The sequence below is a fragment of the Zootoca vivipara genome, chromosome 9 (genome assembly GCF_963506605.1).
Source record: "Zootoca vivipara chromosome 9, rZooViv1.1, whole genome shotgun sequence".
Classification (NCBI taxonomy): Eukaryota; Metazoa; Chordata; class Lepidosauria; order Squamata; family Lacertidae; genus Zootoca; species Zootoca vivipara.
The window spans coordinates 4,357,019-4,376,608 of record NC_083284.1 but is presented as its reverse complement, the minus strand read 5'-3'; the positions used below and the strand labels follow the sequence as shown (position 1 = coordinate 4,376,608).

Below are 19,590 nucleotides of genomic sequence, written 5' to 3'. Positions count from 1 at the left end.
CAACACGCAGGCGGGAGGAGAACCCTGAACAATGGTGCGCAAGCCCTTATATAGATTTTTGAGACTGCCCACCGTGTAGCCCAAGACCACTCCCTCAAAACATCATACACCACAGAAGGAACAAAATAAAAAAATTCCTTCCAGTAGCACCAACTAAGTTTGTCATTGTTATGAGCTTTCATGTGCATGCACACTTCTTCAGATATGAAGGTGCTACTGGAAGGAATTTTTTTATTTTGTTCCTTCTGTGATGCATGCATGATGCCTAATAAAACTGCTGCCACATTTGACAAGCTAAGCGGGGTCCGGGTTCAAATTGGATGGGGGACTGAGTCTTGTGATACCTACATTGCAGGGGGGTTGGTCCAGCAGGCACAATCAGCATCAAGTCTCTTGTGAATGAGGCAGGGGATGCAGTGAAACAAAATCAGTTTTAAAAGGTGCTAGACTTTAATCATGAAAGACATTCAAGGCAGGTGGACTCACACAGACGGTCGTGGGTTCTTTCTCCTCTCCTTCATCTGGATGATTTTCTGCGGCAGATTGCACGGGCACAGAAAAAGTGCTCGCCTGACATTTGCTCTGCCTGCTTCTCCATGCATATCCTTCCCAGATGAGACAATGCTGCTGAACCCGATCTGGCTTTAGCTGCTGGCAACGAATCCTGCAAAACCACCAGCGGTCATTTCTTGCCATCCACTTTATTGCTCCAGGAAGAGCAGCTTTTGCTGTGACTTTTCCTTCTAGGCAGCCCCAGTAGTCCACCTCCCTAGGAGCCAAGACTGCTGCTACTCAGCCGGTACGAGGCTACTCAGTCTAGTTTAGACAAAAGGCAGGCGTACGAGCTGGCAGGATAAAAAGAAAGCTGATAGAAAACTGTTTTCCTCCCTCTTGTAATGCTAGAATGCCAATGAACATCCAGTGGAGGCGAATGCGGGAAGATTCAGGTCAAAAAAAGGAAAGTACTAACTGCCACAGTTAAGCTGTGGAACTCCCTCCCACAGGAGGCTGTGATGGCAACCAGACTGGATTCATTTAAAAGGGGATCGGACAAATGCATGGAGGAGAGGGCTGTTGATGGCTGTGCCCTTCACAGTCGGAGGTTTCTGAATCCCACTTGCTGGAAACCACAGGAGGGGGGATTGCTCTTGTGTTCAAATTCTGCTTTGGGGCTTCCCATTGAGGCATCGGGTTGGCCGTTATGAAAGCAGGACGCTGGGCTGGAGGGCAGTGGCAGAGGAACCCTCACCGGCACACGGGGTGCGGCAGCGGCTGCCCGTAAGGACTACGCATGTGTGGCAGCTCATTTGGAGTGTGCATGCGCAGCAGCCTGTACGGTCGCCATGCAAGAGGCAGCCCATATGGACACCTGCATGGGCAGCGCATGAGAGCAGCAGCCCGTACAGACGCCCCATGAGTGGCGCCCATACGGACTGCACGCGCCCTTGGCCGCTCTACAGCTGGGGGGAGGCAGGGGCCATCTTGTCATCCCCCCCAGAGTGGCACCCGGGGAGGCCCGCTCCCTCCGCCCCCCACTTCGTACACCCTTGGCATAAGGCAGCTCTTGCTATTTCTCTGTCTCCAGGTTCTCTCTCTCGTTCCTGTTGCATCCTTCCTTCCCTTCAGTGTGGTGTAGAGAGCCAGTGTGGTGTAGTGGTTAAGAGCGGTAGACTCGTAATCTGGGGAACCGGGTTCGTGTCTCCTCTCCTCCACATGCGGCTGCTGGGTGACCTTGGGCTAGTCACACTTATTTGAAGTCTCTCAACCCCACTCACCTCACAGAGTGTTTGTTGTGGGGGAGGAAGGGAAAGGAGAATGTTAGCCGCTTTGAGACTCCTTCGGGTAGTGATAAAGCGGGATATCAAATCCAAACTCTTCTTCTTCTTCTTCTTCTTCTTCTTCTTCTTCTTCTTCTTCTTCTTCTTCTTCTTCTTCTTCTTCTTCTTCTTCTTCTTCTTCTTGCCTCGTTCATTCCCATCCACCCAGCATGATCAGGGTCACCTGGGCAGCTCCTCCCCCTCCTGCCTGGCAGCATCCTGCCCCTATGACTCATGTGTTTTAATTAATGGCAAGCCAAGCCGGGCGCCTTGGCAGGCGGCTTCCTGGGAGATGTATGAGCGTTCTAGATAATATGATTCTGCTTATTTTTAGGCTCATCCGAAGCAGAGAAGTAGGTCATTTCACAAATTAGACAACAGCAAAGCTTACCTTTAAGGCAGAGCGATGGCACCAGGTAATTCTCACCTGGGGGCCTGGACCTGCCCCTTTGCCCCTTCCACACAAAAGAGGGACGTTTTGGCGCTTCAGATCGGAAATAATAATAATAATAATAATAATAATAATAATAATAATAATAATTTATTTATACCCCGCCCATCTGGCCGGGTTCCCCCAGCCACTCTGGGCGGCTTCCAACAAAATATTAAAATACAGAAATCCATCAAACATTAAAAGCTTCCCTAAACAGGGCTGCCTTGAGATGCCTTCTAAAGGTCTGGTAATTGTTGTTCTCTTTGACCTCTGGTGGGAGGGCATTCCACAGGGTGGGTGCCACTACCGAGAAGGCCCTCTGCCTGGTTCCCTGTAACTTGGCTTCTCGTAGCGAGGGAACCGCCAGAAGGCCCTCGGAGCTGGACCTCAGTGTCCGGGCTAAACGATGGGGGTGGAGACGCTCCTTCAGGTATACAGGACCGAGGCCATTTAGGGCTTTAAAGGTCAGCACCAACACTTTGAATTGTGCTCGGAAACGTACTGGGAGCCAATATAGGTCTTTCAGGACCAGTGTTATGTGGTCTCGGCGGCTGCTCCCAGTCACTAGTCTAGCTGCCGCATTCTGGATTAATTGTAGTTTCCGGGTCATCTTCAAAGGTAGCCCCACGTAGAGCGCATTGCAGTAGTCCAAGCGGGAGATAACTAGAGCATGCACCACTCTTGCTAGACAGTCTGCAGGCAGGTAGGGTCTCAGCCTGCGTACCAGGTGGAGCTGATAGACAGCTGCCCTGGACACAGAATTGACCTGTGCCTCCATGGACAGCTGTGAGTCCAGAATGACTCCCAGGCTGCGCACCTGGTCCTTCAGGGGCACAGTTACCCCATTCAGGACCAGGGAGTCCTCCACACCTGCCCGCCTCCTGCCCCCCACAAACAGTACTTCTCTCTTGTCGGGATTCAACCTCAATCTCTTAGCCGCCATCCATCCTCCAACCGCCTCCAAGCACTCACATCCAAATGGCACCTTCACCCCAGGTCAGGGTTGCCATATTTTGAAGAGCAAAAAAGAGGACACATTTGCCAGCGCTTGGGAGGGAAGGGGTGCGGGAGCAGGCGCACGCTACAATGTCCCTTCAAAATGTACAAAAACGACGACCTGTTCCTCTCCTGCATCGTGCAAAACTATCTGTATGATTGTCACTTGGTTGTCTAGTACAGCGTTTCTCAACCGCTGTTCTGCGGCACACTAGTGTGCCGCGAGACGCTGGCTGGTGTGCCGCGACGTGCGGTGACGAGAAGGGTGATTTGCATTGTCACGTGCCTGGCGGCTGCCAATATACAACACTGACCCGCCGGAAAGCAATATTTCTCCTCCTCTTTCCCAAAGCTCAGTGCAAGCGAGCCTGGCGGCCGCCAATACACAGCACTGACCCGCCGGAAAGCAATATTTGGCAAGTGTTTCTTACAGTCATAATTATAATATAGGGCGGCACAGAGTTAAATTTTTTAACTTTTTTAATGGTGGTGTGCCTCGTGATTTTTTTCACGGAACAAGTGTGCCGTGGCCCAAAAAAGGTTGAGAAACACTGGTCTAGTACTGCATATGCAACATAAAAAGTAGCCCGCTTCCATACCCCCCCCCCCCCGCTGACATTTTGGTAAATTCAAAAAATCCTCCTGCACCGAAATTTTACCCCTGAAAAAGAAGGCATGTCCTGGAAAAAGAGGGAGTATGGGCCCAGGTCCTTTTTTTTTTTACCGCTTTGGGTTTGTTTTTGTTTTTTTAACAATCAAGTGGTGTATGAATTTCATGAAATTGGGTTTGTTTTTAATTACATTTTTAACCACATGTAACAGCTACATAAAATTAAAATCGAAAATAAAACAACAACCAAGAATCAGAGAGTCGTCTCCGAGTACACCAACAGAACTTTGTTAAAGTTTGATGCTAAAACCATCACAATCTTAACAAACGTGGAATAATACGTGGCAACAGCCGTTGCTTGGACTGTTGGCCACAAAGGAAAAGGCATATCTTATCAGCGGCAGTTCTGGTCTGCAGGGTTTTATACAAAGGCAGGAGGAATGGAGGGGGGGAAATCTGATTTAAAATATCTGCTTCCTGTTCGCCAAACTGAGCTGAAGACCGTAGGCACTGTTCTAGCATATGCTTCATTGTTTGTATAATCTATAAAGTCGCCCCAGACTATGTAAAGCAGGCATAGGCAACCTTGGCTCTCCAGATGTTTTGGAACTACGACTTCCATGATCCCTGACCGCTGGCCCTGTTAGCTAGGGATCATGGGAGTTGTAGTTCCAAAACATCTGGAGAGCCAAGCTTGCCTTTGCCTGATGTAAAGTTATAATATTTCTTGCTACCTTCAATTTCCATGTCAGCTTTCCCCCAATAATGCTACCTGTGGGATTGCACCATGCTCAAGAATTGAAATGATTTCCATGTCCTGGCAATGGTCATTATTGGTGCAATATAACAACAACAACAACAACAACAACAACAACAACAACATTTATCATTTATACCCCATCCATCTGGCTGGATTTCCCCAGCCACTCTGGTCGGCTCCCAACAGAATATTAAAAACACAACAAAACATCAAACATTAAAAACTTCCCTAAGCAGGGCTGCTTTCAGATGTCTTCTAAAAGTCAGATAGTTGTTTATTTCCTTGACATCTGGTGGGAGGCCGTTCCACAGGGTGGGTGCCACCACCGAGAAGGCCCTCTGCCTGGTTCCCTGTAATCCCACATCTCACATGGAGGGAACCACCAGAAGGCCCTCAGAGCTGGACCTCAGTTTCCGGGCTGAATGATTGTGGGGGGGGAGACACTCCACATCAATCAATCAATCAATCAATCAATCAATCAATAATCTTCACTCGCCCTGCTAAATCCTAAATCTAAATCCTCCTTCTGCTGATTCTCATGAAACACAACCCACGCTCTCCAGTACTTCTTTGTTTGGCTATGCTTCCATTTTCCAACAACGCCCCATTGCAGAATTCACCTGCCAAAGGATGCCATTTTGGAGAAATCTAAAGAACACCTGAGTTGTGGGAAAGGGTGGATCAGATGCAATTTGACGCTCATCTGCTCCTATGGAGTTGTTCATCTCTTTCCCCCTTCCCATTTCTTTGTTGCAGGAGTTCCACGGACCCCGTTGGCCATGAGGTTATCTGGGCGCTGGGAGCAGGCTGCAGAGACATCATCTCCCTACAGGTGGCGCCGCTGCACCCTTGGTAAGAATGCCGGTATTTCCCTCTCTTTCCTCCATGCACGCGCGCGCGCGCACACACACACACACACGGGAAATAGCAACACCAGCAGGGCAATTTTCATTGGAGGAATTGTGTGTGCAGGAAGGGTTAAGCCCTGCTCTTCCCAGCATTGCGGCAGCAGTCACACTCACACACAGACCCCACCGTGGCTGATGTGAAATGTTTCAAAAACACCTCTCAGAGTGCAACTGGGATGGATCTAGACACAGGGGGGGAACCACTATGAATAAGTCAGAAATTAGATTGTAACAAAGGGGGGGAAATCTCTATGGAAAATCGTGCTTTAAAATTTCCTGCTCTCTGTCGCCATCTGGTGTTGCATGTTCATAGCACATTCAAATCGCTGTTTCTTCACTAATGTAGCTGCGTCCCTAGATGCGGCAAATAATTTTGTTTTCAGATCTCGCAATGGCGTGCTTAGTTGCAGGGCTCTGTGGTTTCTTTATTTAAAGCTAAAGTCAGGCTGAGCAGGCAGCAGTCCCTTCTCCTCCCACCGTTTTGCAGCTCAGAATCACCCTCCCCTAAGAGATTTTCCATTCACAGACAGAACCATGTAGGGCAGGGGTCAGCAAACTTTTTCAGCAGGAAGCCGGTCCTCTGTCCTTCAGACCTTGGGGGGCAGACTATTTTTTTGGGGGGGGGATGATGCAAGAGCACCTTGAGCTCCAGTGGCTGCTTAACTGTGTCTTGCAAGTGGTAGGGGCTGGCAGCGGCGGTGGAGGGACGATGCGCGGAGCGCGAACGGGCTCCAGAGAGGGGCTGCTTAAAATGGCGGCTGCTTGAGCGCTGCTGCTGCTGCTGCTAGCACCAACAAGGCCCAGCCCCCTTCCTCCTCTAGGCAGGGCAGGGAGAAGGCAGGAGGAGGGAGGGAGGAGGCGCCGTTTCTGCCGTGGGAGGGAGAGGGAAAGAATGTGCGTGCTGGCGATCCATGCAGCGTTTCCCAGACTGTCCGCGGGCTGGATCCAGAAGGCAATTGGGCCTGATCCAGCCCGTGGGCCTTAGTTTGCCGACCCATGATGTAGGGCAGGCATGTCCAACAGGTAGATAGGTAGATCACTGGTAGATCACTGACTCCCCCCAAAGATGCTCAACAACTTTGGCTCCCCTAAAATAAGCTAAAAAAATGGGACTTTCCTTCCAAAAAAAAGCTCATCGACTTTGACCTGAAACCCCCCCCCAAAGGGAGTAGATCACTGCCAGTTTTTATCTCTGTGACTAGATCGCAGTTTCTTGGGAATTGGCCACCCCTGATGTAGGGCAACAATGGAGACCACAGGCCTTCTATAAATAAGTAAAATAGATATATTTCACCGCAAGGGTGAGAATTAATTTGGTACCTCCACTGTCAGAGGCAAGATATGCCCCTGCTTACTAGGAGCTGGGAACCACAGTGCAGGAGCAAAAAGTGGAAATAAAACTTGTCCCTGCACATCGCCACTAGAAGCAGCGCTGGCTTCCAGAAGTACATATGGGATGTGGCGGGGTTGGAGTTGGAGACAGAGGCGGCGGAAGCTGCAGCCACTAACTTGACAGTGGGCAAAAGTGCAAGGGAGGGAGGGAGCCAGAGGGAGCGAGGCATGAGTGAGAGGGTGCATGGTCTCTTTTGAGGTCATGTCCCAATTTCCCTCCTTCCGGTGTAGGAGGGTCTGTGCCGCTTCCCCCCTGGGAAACCCAAAGTTTGGTGCTTTATCGGAGCAGAAGGCAATCAGGTGTTCTATGGACTGCTGTTTGTTCCAATTTATCGCCAAAGAATTGGTTTTTCCGGAGGGGGGAGTGTTGAGAAACTCCACATCACCTTTTAAACACCCGTTGAAGACCCTCCTTTCCCAACAAGCCTTTTAAGTGAAGATCTGTATCCACATGGGACTTGAAATTGTCCTTACATACGAAATGTATTTTTAATATGCAAGCTGTCCTTAATCGCTTGCGTGGACGGAATGGTTTGACGCATGAAGTTGTTGTTGTTGTTACTGTTTTTATTGCTGATGTTTCCACTGCAAAATTGCTTAGAGATCTTTAATGGGAAGCGGTTCCTGAATGGGTTTTAGGACGAACAAAGGTGCCCTGGTGTCGTTGTTGCGTTTTAGTTGCGATTCCTGGACTAGATGGCCCCTGGGATCCCTTACAGCTCCGCGGTTCCACGAGGGTAAAGAATGGAGAGGCAGCAACGGAATGATATGTGACAAAAAGAAAGGAGCGAGGTCTCAAGACCAGTGCCAGTTTGGGATTTATTTTTATTTGTTATGCAAAGGAAAAATCCAGCACAATCCGAGATATGAATTTGCATCCTCTGCCTTTAGTTCTCTCCCTCCGACATGCGATAAAACAGGTTTCTAAAAATGTCTCCTCTCTTTGCTTGTTACTCAGGGGGGGTGGGGAACAACTGGAGCTAAATTACATCTATTTTCACTGCACAGAACTCCCCTAAGCCAAGGCAGATGACACATTCTTCTCCTAATTTGTGCCTGTTAATGACATTATGCAAATTGGAATGCTTTGATCAGCTTCTCGTCTGCATTTTTCTTCTTCTCCTTCTTTTTTTCCTCCCCAAAAATAAAAAATTCCCTTCCAGCCAGCAACCAACCCGCTTCAGTAACCGCTGCCTGCAGATGATTGGGCGGTGTTGGCCACATTTGAGGGCGCTGGGCGTCGGCGGAGCAGGTTGCGGAGTGCAAGGATTGGCTTCCTTAGGTAAATCTAGCCTCAGGCTCTCCATCTGTGAAATGGGCTTCTAGGGGGCAGAAAGCCGGGGGCAGAACAACGGACGCTTTGCATTCTGGGAATGCGGTGGCGATGCCAGGAGGGCGTGTTTGCTTTCTTTCAGGCACCACCAGAATAAGGAACCAAAATGATAAAAGATGTAAGGAGGACTGGATGTTATTTATTGATTATATGAAGAATTACTATAAGTGGACAATTAGCCTAGCTGGGTGGTCATACTGTATTTTCAGCTGTGTAAGTTAGAATAAGAGTTAACAGGAGGAACAGGGAAAGATTGGGGAAACTAAGAAAACGTGAGAGGAAGTGGAAGATAAAAGGAACCGTGGGTTGAGAGCAAGGGAAGTCTGTCAGTGGCTGGGTTTTTTTTTTCTTGTGTTGAAATGTATCAGAATAATTTTTTTAAAAAAACATTAAATGATGAGGACTTTAACAATAACCAGGGCGGTTCACTTGGTACCTAAATAATACATCTTTCGGTACCAGGTGAAAACATTCCTTTTTAACCAGGCCTTTGGCTGATAAATATTCTAGGTAATGGTAAAGGACCCCTGACAGTTAAGTCCAGTTGTGAACAACTCTGGGATTGCAGCGCTCATCTCGCTTTACTGGCCGAGGGAGCCGACGTTTGTCTGCAGACAGTTTTTCCGGGTCATGTGGCCAGCATGACTAAGCTGCTTCTGGCAAACCAGAGCAGCGCACGGAAACACCGTTTACCTTCCCTCCTGGGCGGTACCTATTTATCTACTTGCACTTTTTATTGTGCTTTCGAACTGATAGGTTGGCAGGAGCAGGGACCAAGCAACGGGAGTTCACCCCATCACGGGGATTCGAACCGCCAACCTTCTGATCGGCAAGCCCAAGGCTCAGTGGTTTACACCACAGCGCCACCCGCATCCCTCACCCTTTTAAATGTGCTTGGGGGGGGCTATATTGTTTTGTTTTGTTTCTGTTTTGAGTATTTATTTTGTGCTTCTATCCTGTGTTTTTACCTTGCGAACTGCCCTGAGACCTTCAAATGAAGGGCCAGTGCATTATATAAATGCAATGCATGATAAATAAATAGCAAATCAATGGAGAAACCAAGAGAAACCAAAGTCGCCAGATTTCCCCATTCCTAATCGAAGGAGCCGGTGAACGCAGCCCTCATATTCTGGCAGCACCCACACTTGGGAACTCCCTGCCGCTTGACGCCAAGCAGGCGTCTTCACTGTGCTCTTTTTGGCAGCCGCTAAAAGCAGTTTAGTTTAGCCAAGCCTGCCTGGATAGGCAGAACATTGATCCGTGTCGTAATCTAGGTTTGAGCTGATCCTAATTATTTTTTGCATGCCTTAAAATAGCTGCTTTGGTGGGCGAGTTTATAGTTTCATCCTTTTCGTGAACCACTTTGAGGTTTTCCTCTTGCAATCAAGTGGTATAGATAGACACGGGTGGTGCTGTGGTCTAAACCACTAGGCCTCTTGGACTTGCCAATTGGAAGGTCGGCAGTTTGAATCCCCGCAACAGGGTGAGCTCCCGTTGTTTTGTCCCAGCTCCTGCCAACCTGGCACTTTGAAAGCACCCCAGCGCAAGTAGATAAATAGGTACCGCTGCGGTGGGAAGGTAAACGGTGTTTCCATGCACTCTGATTTCCATCATGGTGTCCCTTTGCACCAGAAGCGGTTTGGTCATGCTGGCCACATGACCCGGAAAGCTGTCTGTGGACAAACGCTGGCTCCCTCAGCCTGAAAGCGAGATGAGAGCCACAATCTCCATAGTTGCCTTTGACTGGACGTAACCGTCCAGGGGTCCTTTACCTTTATATCCATCTATCTATCTATCATCTATCCATCCATCCATCTGTCATCTGTCTATCTCTATCTATCTCTATATCATCTATCTATCTATCTATCTATCTATCTATCTATCTATCTATCTATCTTATCTATCTATCTATCATCTATCATCTATCTTCCATCTATCTGTCTATCCGTCCACCTATCTATCCATCTATTTATCATCTATCGACAGTGGTGCCTCGCAAGAAGTAAGTAATTCATTCCGCGAGTCACTTTGTCTTGCGGTAATTTCATCTTGCGAAGCGTGGTTTGCCACGGCAAACAAAACAACACTGAAAATCTTCGTCTTTCGAAGCGTGGCCATAGAAAACTTTGTCTTGCGAGTCACCAAAAACATCACAAAACGCTTTCGTCTTGTGAGTTTTCCGTTGCGTGAGGCATTCGTCTTGCGAGGTACCACTCTATCTATCTATCTATCTATCTATCTATCTATCTATCTATCTATCTATCTATCTAATATATAGAATATGATGGTTGTGCAAATCCTGGCTGACCCCCCCCCCCAAACACCTGTCTTTCTCCTCAGCCCGGAACTGCATGCGCCTGCAAGTGTTGGAGCTGGACCACGTGACGGAGGTGAACCAGGAAGTGGCGGCCGAGGTGTGTCGGGAAGGCCTGAAGGGGCTGGAGATGCTGGTCTTGACATCCACCCCGGTCACACCCAAAGCCTTGCTGCATTTCAACAGTGAGTGAGAACCCCCCCCCTCCAAAAAAAAAAGAAGCCACGGGGCAGGTGGGCTGCAGGAGGGTTCCTGCCACGTTCCTGGACCTAGGATGGCACCTAGGAAGTGGGGGGGGGGACAGCCAACAAAAGATGGGATGGGACGTCTGGAAGGTTCTGGTCACGGTGAGAAGAGGATCCTGGACCAGAGGGGCCTGATCCTGCAAGACCTTCATATTTTGGGGCCCAGTGGTAAGATCCCTGGAAACCCAACTGGCCGTTGGGGCAGCAAAGGTTCTTCTGTGTTTTTTTGGGTAGCTGGAAGAGATTCAGAAGAACCATCTCAACCAGGTGTTGGCAACTTTTTCTGCCCGTGGGCTGGAGGATTCATGGGCCGCACAGGTGCAGAAGCCATTTCTGGTGGTGCTGCAGACATTTTGGAAATGGGCAGCGCAGCACCAGAAATCGCTTCTGCGCATGTCCGCGGCTGCGCAGAAGCGATTTCCGGTGCTGACTGCCCATTTCCAAAATGTCCCCAGTGCCAGAAATCGCTTCTGCAGCTGCGTAGACGTGATTTCCAGCGCTGCTCTGCGAGTCCCCGTGCCGCGTTGCGCCGGTTACCGCAGCGCGGGGGGGGGGACTCGCAGAGCAGGCGGCTGGGTTCACAGGCGGCCCATGGGCCAGATAAACAGCCTCCATGGGCCGGAGGTTGCCGATGCCTGGTCTCAACCATGAGGCCATATCAGTTTTGTAGTGGCTTAACTGTCATGGCTTCCTCCAAACTTTTTTTTTCTTTTTGGAGGGGGGATGCCAGGAAACAGGGAATTATGTTCACATGTGGTGGGGGTGTAAATATTTACAAAATTTTTGGCAAAGGGTCTTTAAGGAGATAACAGAAATCACTGGGTTAAAGCTGACCGAAAGTCCAGAGGTAGCCCTATTCTCAATTTGTGATGGGGTGGAAGGTTCGCAGGCTATGAAGGACTTGCTCACAAATTTATTGGCAGCTGCATGAATTATTATACCTAGGAAGTGGAAGGGGCAAGCAGAATATAAAATGGAAGAATGGGATAAAGAGGTGTGGGATATAGCCACCGTAGGAAGGATAAAATAACATGTGCCATTAAGGTAAGTCAGGGAATATGCAGGAGGAATGGTTTTGAGGAGATATGGAGGGTGTTCGTAGAATTTGTACTGTTAAAATGGAAAGTGATCAAGAGGTGTTGAAATTTTGGGAGGCTGGATAGTTACAATGGAATGGTCTCGGTGGTGGGGGTGCACATTTTTTTAATTCTTATTTATTTACGATTATTACGTTGTCAAAAATTTAAAAAATAATAAAAAAGAGAAATAAATGCACTTTCACTTTAAAAAAAACCTTTTTGTGGGGAGGGGATTCATGGGTACGCTGCAGAGGGTCCTAATCTGGATTGGGGCCCATGCATCTCCTTTGTACTTCTTAGAAGTTATCCATACAGTTCCTTAACTCAGATGGCTTTAGGAGAGGATGAGACAAATGCATGGAGGACGAGGAGATCGGGTGGCAATGAGCCGTAATAGCTATGTTCTGACTCCATTGCTGGAAGTCTCTCAGTACCAGTAGCTGGTTTTGTGGGGAAATCTCCCACCATGGGGAATGGCAGGCAGGGCCAGCGCCGTTGCGCTCAGGTCTGGCTTGTGGGCTTCCTAAAAGAGGCATCCACTAGATTAGGTGGGCCATTAGCTGTGGGACTTCCAGGGGGAAAAGGTGCCGGAATTCACCAGGAAAGCCTCTCTTGTTCTCTTGTATAAGGGCAATGGCATCCACCTGAGAGGGGCCGGAACGGAGTTCCAGTGAGTTCAGCCAGGGAAATAAAGGCCCTGGGCATTAGCCTGACCTTTATTATGATTTTATCACGGAGGTTGCCAACATGGCACCCATGGGTACCAGTGTGCCAGCCAGTATGGCACCCACAAAATATCTCAGTAGAATCCCCTCAAAAATCCACGGTGTGTGGTACTATTTGGTCTTCCTGCTTATTTTGGGTTATACCACACACCCCATGGCAGCCATTTTGTATTATGCCACACACCCACACACCATGGTAGCCATTTTGTATTATGCCACACACCCCATGGCAGCCATTTTGTATTATGCCACACACACACACACACACACACACACACACACACACACACACACACCATGGTAGCCATTTTGTATTATGCCACACACCCCATGGCAGCCATTTTGTATTATGCCACACACACACCCCATGGCAGCCATTTTGTATTATGCCACACACCCCATGGTGGCCACTTTGAGTTATGCCACACACCCCACGGCAGCCATTTTTTATTGGTACCCATAGCACTAAGTCAAAATAAAAAATGGTACAGTACTATTGACCCGCCAATAAAGGCCTTGCAACCCCAGATCCTATGTCTATTTTGGCTGCTGACTCTGCATATGTGGGAAAGAAGCAAAATCTACTTTCCTCACACACCTTTTCTCCCATCAAGAGGTACAAAGCTTCAGACTTGGCTGTGAAGGAACAAGCATTAAGTAGAGTATTTATAGAGAATTTCACTGTTAAAAATACCAGAGGTCGGCTTTCTGCCAGAGCTGCTGCTTCGTTGCAGATATCCAGGAAGTTTGCTAGGCGACACGCCCTACTGTTTTTTACACAAATAATTAGCACCGCTGCCCATCAATTAATGACTTTTTAGTTGATTGACCTGTTTGTGTTAATTAGGTAAATTTAATGAGCCAGACATCTTGGAGAGTGAAGTCAAATGGGCCTTAGAAAGCACTGCTAATAACAAGGCCAGTGGAAGTGATGATATTCCAGCTGAACTATTTAAAATTTTAAAAGATGATGCTGTTAAGGTGCTACACTCAATATGCCAGCAAATTTGGAAAACTCAGCAATGGCCAGAGGATTGGAGAAGATCAGTCTACATCCCAATTCCAAAGAAGGGCAGTGCCAAAGAATGCTCCAACTACCGCACAATTGCCCTCATTTCACACGCTAGCAAGGTTATGCTTAGAATTCTACAAGGCAGGCTTAGGCAGTATGTGGACCGAGAACTCCCAGAAGTGCAAGCTGGATTTTGAAAGGGCAGAGGAACCAGAGACCAAATAGCAAACATGCGCTGGATTATGGAGAAAGCTAGAGAGTTCCAGAAAAACGTCTACTTCTGCTTCATTGACTATGCAAAAGCCTTTGACTGTGTCGACCACAGCAAACTATGGCAAGTTCTTAAAGAAATGGGAGTGCCTGATCACCTCATCTGTCTCCTGAGAAATCTCTATGTGGGACAAGAAGCTACAGTTAGAACTGGATATGGAACAACTGATTGGTTCAAAATTGGGAAAGGAGTACGACAAGGTTGTATATTGTCTCCCTGCTTATTTAACTTATATGCAGAATTCATCATGCGAAAGGCTGGACTAGATGAATCCCAAGCCGGAATTAAGATTGCCGGAAGAAATATCAACAACCTCAGATATGCAGATGACACAACCTTGATGGCAGAAAGCGAGGAGGAATTAAAGAACCTTTTAATGAGGGTGAAAGAGGAGAGCGCAAAATATGGTCTGAAGCTCAACATCAAAAAAACCAAGATCATGGCCACTGGTCCCATCACCTCCTGGCAAATAGAAGGGGAAGAAATGGAGGCAGTGAGAGATTTTACCTTCTTGGGCTCCTTGATCACTGCAGATGGTGACAGCAGTCACGAAATTAAAAGACGCCTGCTTCTTAGGAGAAAAGCAATGACAAACCTAGACAGCATCTTAAAAAGCAGAGACATCACCTTGCCGACAAAGGTCCGTATAGTTAAAGCTATGGTTTTCCCAGTAGTGATGTATGGAAGTGAGAGCTGGACCATAAAGAAGGCTGATCGCCGAAGAATTGATGCTTTTGAATTATGGTGCTGGAGGAGACTCTTGAGAGTCCCATGGACTGCAAGAAGATCAAACCTATCCATTCTGAAGGAAATCAGCCCTGAGTGCTCACTGGAAGGACAGATCGTGAAGCTGAGGCTCCAATACTTTGGCCACCTCATGAGAAGAGAAGAATCCTTGGAAAAGACCCTGATGTTGGGAAAGATGGAGGGCACTAGGAGAAGGGGACGTCAGAGGACAAGATGGTTGGACAGTGTTCTCGAAGCTACGAACATGAGTTTGACCAAACTGCGGGAGGCAGTGCAAGACAGGAGTGCCTGGCATGCTCTGGTCCATGGGGTCACGAAGAGTCGGACACGACTAAACGACTAAACAACAACAACAAATGCAGTGCGAATGTTGCCAGACCTCAATAAGCCTATTCTTTTTGTTTTATTTCATGTGGGAATTTATAAGCATTGTCAGAAGGAATGTCCACCTCTAACATGACTTTATTTCTCCTTTCCCTAGGAAAGAGCAAGAGCACATGCAAAATTTAGCAAGCATCCCCTTAACTCTGAGCCCCACTGATTAAATCTACTAATTTGGGGATCTATTAATTGATCTACTTTGTGGATTTATCTGCTAATTGAAAGGCCGCGGCCCGATTTATTAAATTAAAAGAAGAGGAAGCATGGTTAGAGATATGAGCGGCTCAAGCAAACTTCGCCTCTCACACAGCCATGTCAGCTGCTGCTAGCAATTTTCCAAAATAGTGATTACTAGCTCATATCACAGATGATTATTAGCATTTAATTTAGCAGAATTCTGGCAGCTGGTACCCACAATTAATGACACAAGCGATGCCTTAAATGGATTTATGCAGAGGGCTTTTCCTCTAGTTTTTGCTGAGGTGGGGAAAGAACAACCAAGGATGTTCCTTCAAATAATAAGGGTGCTGGATTACTCAGTCTTCTTTGGGTTGTTGTTTTTTGTACGGTCATGAGGACTAGAACCCTGACCTTTCATGAGCATACAACACGGGTGTCAGAGACAAGGCCCGGGGGCCTAATCCGGCCCGCCAGACCTCGTGCTGTGGCCCGCCGCCCGCCGCTCGCCGCTGGGCGGCCCGCTCGCCCGCGCGGTCACATGGGCAGCCTGGGCGCCGCTTCCGGAGGAAAGGGCGGGACACAAAGTTGAATCCGAGGCCCCATTGGCTAGTGGCGCTGCTAATCTGCTGTTAGCAAGCGCGCCCGGCTCTGAGCCTTGCTCTGAGGCAGCGGGAGGTGAGTGCCATGAGGAAGCCGCTCGGAGTGTGGGGCGGCGGCGGCACTAAGGGAAGGGCAGAGAGAGGAACTGGAACTGTTTGCCTCAAGAAGGAAGCGGCAAAGGGCGGGCGAGGTCCTCGCGGTTGGCTTTGGGGCTCAGGACAGAGAAGGCACAGCCTCTCACCCCCTTTATTTGTCCCGCGGCAGAGCTCGGCGCTGCCAACTTGTGCAGGGACAACGCTCAGGAAGCCCCATGTCCTCAGGACAAGCAAGCACGTGCAGGAGGAGGGCGACTTCCGAGTAATTTCTGTGAAGTGCCTGTGCAGTTGATCGGGCGTGCCTGCCGTTCGCTTTCCCCGCTGGCTAACAGTTGCCTCCCTCCCTCCCTCTCGCTCGCTATTTCCCCCTCCCTCCCTCCCTCCCTTTCTCTCTCTATTTCCCTCTCAGCCCCTCCTCTCCCCTGCACCTTTGAAGGGCCACCTTTGCAAGGAAACACTTGCCCCACCACCCCAGCCCCTAACAGGACCCCCAAGGCTCCTGCTTCAGCTCTTCAGCCCCCCAAGGAGCCCTTCAGCCGCTACCTGGCTGGGAGCCCAGGGAGGCGATCCAGAGCGCCACAGGCAGGCTCTAGGTGTCAGCTGGCCAGAGAGGACATGCCATGTCTGTTCCCAAAGATGAGGCACAGAGGAGCCTGCCAGATCCTGGGACAGTCCATCTCCCTCAGTGCAGCCAACACTGGTTGGCAGCAACAGCTCTCCAGCTTTCAGCCCTGCCTGGAGTTGCTGCCAGGGAAAAGCTGCCAGGATTCCTGCATTGCAGGGGGTTGGGTTAGATGACCGATGCAGGTGTGTGTGTGTGTGTGTGTGTGTGTGTGTGTGTGTGTGTGTGTGTGTACCTTGTGGGTCTTTCATCCCCTGCAAGAGAAAGCCCTCCCCATCAAGCCAAAGGGCAACCCTTTTGCTGGGGGCACCTGCTGGAGCTCTGAAACCTGCTGTCCAAATACATCCTCTCTCTCCAAGCCTCCCTCTTGAGCAGCCACAGACAGACCCCCGTGAAGAGGAGCCTCCTTCCATGGCTGCCCCAACCCAACCTCTTCCCCAACCCCAGACGCTGAGCTTTCATTTTTTAAAAAAGGTCTCTAGTCTTCCCAGAGAACTTTGGAACTCCCTGCCTAGGGAAGCTAGATGGGCTCCCTCCCTGCTGGCAGATGGGAACTGACTGTGTTTTGAGGAAAGGGCTAGCGCTGTGGTATTTTTATTGTTGCTATTATCTGTATTTCTAATAGATCTTTTCAATACATAAATACATAAATTGTACAATAATTGTACATTTGAATATCTACTTGCCATTATTCTGACTATGTTTCTGCTTTCAGAGCTAGTTATTACTTACATTATTACAAAAAACAGTAATAATTGAATGCAGTGACAATAATTTATGATAATAAAGAGTGGACACATAGTCCTACAGATACAGCCGGCCCTTTGAGGGTGACCAAACTGCTGATGCGGCCCCCGATGAATTTGAGTTTGACACCCCTGGCATACAAAGTGGAGATCATCAGGGTTCAAGGTGAAATAGCAGCTTCTCTCCTGCAGGGGTCGCCAGTGTGGCAAAATAACACCCTTAAAGTCTCCCCCTGGTAGCCATGAAGTCCCCCCTCTACCCGCCTTGGTCATGAAGCAGAAACGGGGGTTGCGGGGTTGCCTTTTGCTTCACCTCTTCTCCCCCCCCCAAAAAAAGAGAAGAGGGAATCTCCCAATCCAGATTTCATGCTGAAGACATTTCTCTTTCCTTAAAGGTGTTTGCCGGAACCTGAAGTCCATCGTGGTCCAGGTTGGGATCTCGGACTACTTTAAGGAACCAAACAGTTCTGAGGCCAGGAAGATGTTTGAGGAAATGGTGACCAAACTCCAGGTAATGAGATTCCCAAGTGGTCTAATCCTTATTAGTCTTGTTCTGCTTCTCTTCCTTTTTAGCAATGGGCTTGCTTCGAGAAAGAAGTGGCAAGAGCTCATCCTCAAAGATCCCAGGTTCCGTCTTTTTATACAGTGCTTTTTTTTTCTGGGGGGACCCAGGGGTACGCATATATATATATATATATATATATATATATATATATATATAATTTATTAGGTAAGTATGTATGGAATTGCAATTGTTATTTCTTATAGGGTTATAGTTTATCCTTTTTATTTTTTATTTTTTATTCTTTGTTGTTTATTTTAATGGTTGTTAAAAAGAATTAAGAAGAAGAAGAGGAGGAGGAGGCAACAACAGCAGCAACTCTGGCCCAACTGGAGCAGCCTGTTTCCTCCCGCACACCACTTCCCCTGAAATTTATTGCCATCTCTCTCATCTCTATCTCTTCCAGGCCCTGAAGAAGAGGCCGGGCTTTTCAAAGATTTTGCACATTAAGGTGGAAGCTGGCTGTTAACCTTTGCAAGGGGAGAGACCAACGCGCACCCCAGATTAACATCTCCTGCCCGTCTGTTAGTAAAGACATCCTGGAGCCAACACCAGCAGCCTGCCAGCCTCAGTTCTCCGGACTGGCGCTTTCAGAAGCACCCAGCCGAGCACACGCATCTTTGAGCAGGCCTTCCGGACTGGGCGCTACAAGCTCCTTTTCCGTGCAGTGAAGGGTCAGCTGTATCGCTGAGATGATGGTGCTATATGAAAACACACACACACACACACACAATGCCCGGCAAAGGAATTTCTCCAGACTGCCAGCGGGAACATCCCTTTTCCTTCTCCTCCTCCTTTCATCTCGCGGAGGCAGCTGTGCAAGGCAAGCTTGGTCCTTCTTTGCAAATCCTTCCTTTGTCGTTGACACTCTCTCTTTCTTTTCACCCTTCAACAACTTCTAGGCCAAGGGTGATAAATCAACGGGGCTCGATTCGCCCTCCTCCTTTGTGGATATGACTGGTCGTTCCTTCAGTCTGAAACTCCATTGCCTTGGAGCCTCATTTCATCTCTTTCCTTTCAGGCTCTTTCTCTCGCTCACTCTCACTCTTGGTTTTTTTAATTGGGGGGGGGCAGTTCCTATTATGGGGAGAAGCAAGGATTCCTGTTCTTTTTGATATATTTTTTCTCTCCTATGAAAGAAAAGGCAAAGCCGAATTTCCCTGCAGCCAGAGACCGCTACAATCCTAAGAAAACAAATCTCCTACCTTGTAGAGGAACCCTGGAATGTGCTCCCCTCTGGCCAATTTCTCTCTTGGAGCCAGGAACATAGGAAGTTGCCTTATACTGAGTCATTCCCCTGATCCATCTAGCTCAGTATTGTCTATATGGACCGGTAACTGCTCTCCATAATTTCAGGCACGGAGATGCTGAGGATTGAACCCAGAACCTGGGCCACTGAGCCAGGGCCCTTGTTCTCTCTCCTGTACAGGCCATAAAGCATCTTTGCCTGCAACGTCCTCTTTTCATCTCTTGCCACCAACTTTTCCCTGATTCATGGAAAGCCTCCGCCTTCCTCTTCTGGCGGGTGGCTTCGCTGAGTGATTAATCGCTTGGCAATCGGCACAGTGGAAAGGAGACGTTTCTACTTTGAATGTAAGCCTCCTCCATCCATCATCCCTAGCTTGCTTGCCTGCTTTCCAGGAGGCAGGGAGATCCAGCTTCCCCCCACGATTTACAGATCTGCAGGTGCCCTCCAGGTATTAACTGCCCCCCCCCGACATCAACCAGTTCCAAATCGCTTCCGTTTATGCCAAGATTTAGG

At 48.6% G+C, this 19,590-nt stretch overlaps 1 protein-coding gene across 1 annotated transcript in view; it reads left to right on the top strand.

Annotated features, from left to right (window-relative positions):
* The window catches only part of FBXO41 (F-box protein 41), a 42,344-nt gene extending 24,047 nt beyond the window's left edge, over positions 1–18,297 (top strand). Inside the window, exons 8-12 of the mRNA XM_035101179.2 lie at positions 5,373–5,468; positions 8,080–8,198; positions 10,590–10,748; positions 17,662–17,777; positions 18,235–18,297. Of these exons, the coding sequence (XP_034957070.2) occupies positions 5,373–5,468; positions 8,080–8,198; positions 10,590–10,748; positions 17,662–17,777; positions 18,235–18,297 (553 nt within the window). The remainder of the gene's footprint in view (positions 1–5,372; positions 5,469–8,079; positions 8,199–10,589; positions 10,749–17,661; positions 17,778–18,234) is intronic.
* The last annotated feature ends 1,293 nt before the right edge of the window (positions 18,298–19,590 follow it).